The sequence below is a fragment of the Antedon bifida genome, chromosome 4, assembly GCF_963402885.1.
Source record: "Antedon bifida chromosome 4, ecAntBifi1.1, whole genome shotgun sequence".
In the NCBI taxonomy this organism is placed as follows: Eukaryota; Metazoa; Echinodermata; class Crinoidea; order Comatulida; family Antedonidae; genus Antedon; species Antedon bifida.
Window position 1 is genome coordinate 15,953,683 of NC_136229.1, and position 2,624 is coordinate 15,956,306.

Sequence of the window (2,624 nt, forward strand, 5' to 3'; positions counted from 1 at the left end):
TAATGAAGCGCATTGCTAATGGTGTTGCGTATTATTACTGTAGTATTAGTAATAATAATATCTTTAATTTTGTAATAGAAAACCTGGTCACCAGAAACGTTCTTCTGCGAGGCCGTATAACAAAATAAAAGAAAATACATATTACATATTCATAATTATTTATTAATAAACAATAATAATCATTATAAACTATAACTATCATCTTCATGAATAATTTACATTATTCAATTACCATGATTATTTTTTCTACTACATAAAACATGCTAACACGCACTGTATATGATTTAATAAGTACTCAATAGTCTCAATATCGACCCTACCCTATTCTAAAATATCTACCTATTTTTTTTTTTCATTATAGATTTGATGATAAACATTGTTAAGAAAAGAGTGATTCAATCTGTAATGAAAATGCTGTCTGTTGGTAAACAATAAACTCAACTGTGATAAGCTCGTTGACATCGTCTTTGTACGCCGCCATCTCAAAATGGAGTCGGTTTTCGATAATATCAGCAGCAACTACACCATGGACACTGGATCTTTTGAAAAATGGACATATTTTTTGTTCTCAGTGTACATACTTATTTTCATTGTTGGCGTAATCGGAAATGGACTCGTAATTTACGTCATTCTACGTTTTGCCCGGATGCAGACTGTTACAAACTGCTATATTTTAAATCTTGCTATTACAGACGAAATTTTTCTTATGAGTTTGCCAATTTTTGCAATCTCAATATTGAAAGACAACTGGCCATTTGGCATGGTTGCATGCTTATTAACTTATTCAATCGACCCCCTAAATCAATTTACTAGTGTGTACACTCTAACTGCGATGAGCGTCGATCGGTATTTTGCTGTCTGTCATCCGGCTCAAGCCGGGAAATACCGAAGATTTCCGATTGTTGTCGGTGTTTGCCTCGGGATTTGGATTTTATCAATTGTTATAGCAATGCCACTGTTGGTGCAGATAAAACACGACGATGGATACTGTTATTTTGAGTTTAGTCGTTATGGTGATAAAGACATATGGACTAAAGCTATGTACATTTATACAGTAATATTGGGGTTATTTATTCCTCTAGCGATCACCATGATGAGCTACTTTCTTCTGCTGCTGCGGTTGAGACAAGTTACTGCTCGTACGGGAAAAAGCAAGAAGAACAGGAAAGTAACAAACATGGTTATGATTATAGTAGTTGTATTCTTTTTGTGTTGGTCACCATTTTACATTGTTCGTTCATTTATTGTCTTTGATTTTGAATCGATCACAGCAACGCAATCAACGCAGAAACTCTTTAGAATGCTGATGGATGGCACTACGGTCATCAGTTACATCAACAGCTGCGCCAACCCAATCTTGTATGGTTTTCTAAGTGATAATTTCCGCAAGAGTTACCAGCATGCTAGGCCATGCTTATCCAATGAGCAGGAGGATTTCTCAGTGGCAGGGAGTTATATCCGTAAGAAATATCATTCCGTAACATGTCCACGCTCAAGGAATAGACACGCTAACCGAGACGAATTGGACGATTCCACTCAACCCAGAAACAACTATCGTCTGGCACCTATGACGATGATGACGTCAACAACATGTACAGGTAGCCCGTATACCAAAGTGCCCAAAGACGAACTATAAATGTAAAATATTTACAATTTAAATCTGAAATGTACCTTCAGGTTTTATAGATTTGTAAAAATGTAAAAAGTAAACAAATACAACATTTATTAATAAGGTTTTTGTTTGATGTTGAGCAAACCAAGCTGCTCAATGTAAAAAGTATAAAAGTATTGTAGTGTACTGTACTAATATATTGTGTATATATATATATATATATATATGTATACTATAAGATGAGGCCGTATCAATTTGATCTCTTGTGCGCGTGCGTACAATTGAGAGACTGACGGATTTGAACAATGAAAGCCCTGGTGGTCTATAACTATGATTAGGACATCTGCATATCAAGCCGAAGGTTCCGGGTTCGAATTTCGGTTGGGGCTTTTTATCACTCTCACAGATTTCCTCATCGTATCGTTTCAAATTATTTATTATATTTTCAGTATATCACCGGGCGGTTTAGACTTTGTTTTATGTCCGTGGTATATATATATATTACTATAATTTTAAAGATGTATTGTCCCTTTGACCAATTCAAAAAATTTTTTTTTTTTTAATTTCGAAAAAAAGTGGGTCATTTTGAAGTATCATAATAGTTATTAACTTTCACCAAAAATTAGTAAAAAAAAAAAATTATTTAACCGAAATACAGACATTTTTTTGTTCAAAAAATAACTTTGACTTCCAGTCAAAGTTTTCGATCAAAACATATCTCATAATGCAACGCGCTTGTTTGGCTACTCTGTATGCATAATCATAAAACTTCCTCGCGATCTGTGTGAAAACACCTTCTCAACCGCGACGAGTTGTAAACAATCCTAATTAGCATCATGTATAATGTATACTCGTGGTTTGAAATCTTTGTTTACTTTCGCTTGTGATGATTTTCCAGACGAAATTTAATCAAATTAATTTACCTGTTAATTATATAAACTTGTTGTTTTTGGCTCGAATTTTCGACTTAAAGTGAATAACTTTAACATTACTTTGATATGGCCAATTTAAA

The 2,624-nt window shown here is 33.9% G+C and overlaps 1 protein-coding gene across 1 annotated transcript; it reads left to right on the forward strand.

Annotated features, from left to right (window-relative positions):
- Nucleotides 1-487: 487 nt before the first annotated feature.
- Nucleotides 488-2,403, forward strand: LOC144841359 (somatostatin receptor type 2-like). Its single transcript, XM_078697678.1, has one exon. The coding sequence runs from the start codon at nt 488-490 to the stop codon at nt 1,634-1,636; it is 1,149 nt and encodes a 382-aa protein (XP_078553804.1). The 3' UTR covers nt 1,637-2,403.
- Nucleotides 2,404-2,624: the final 221 nt, after the last annotated feature.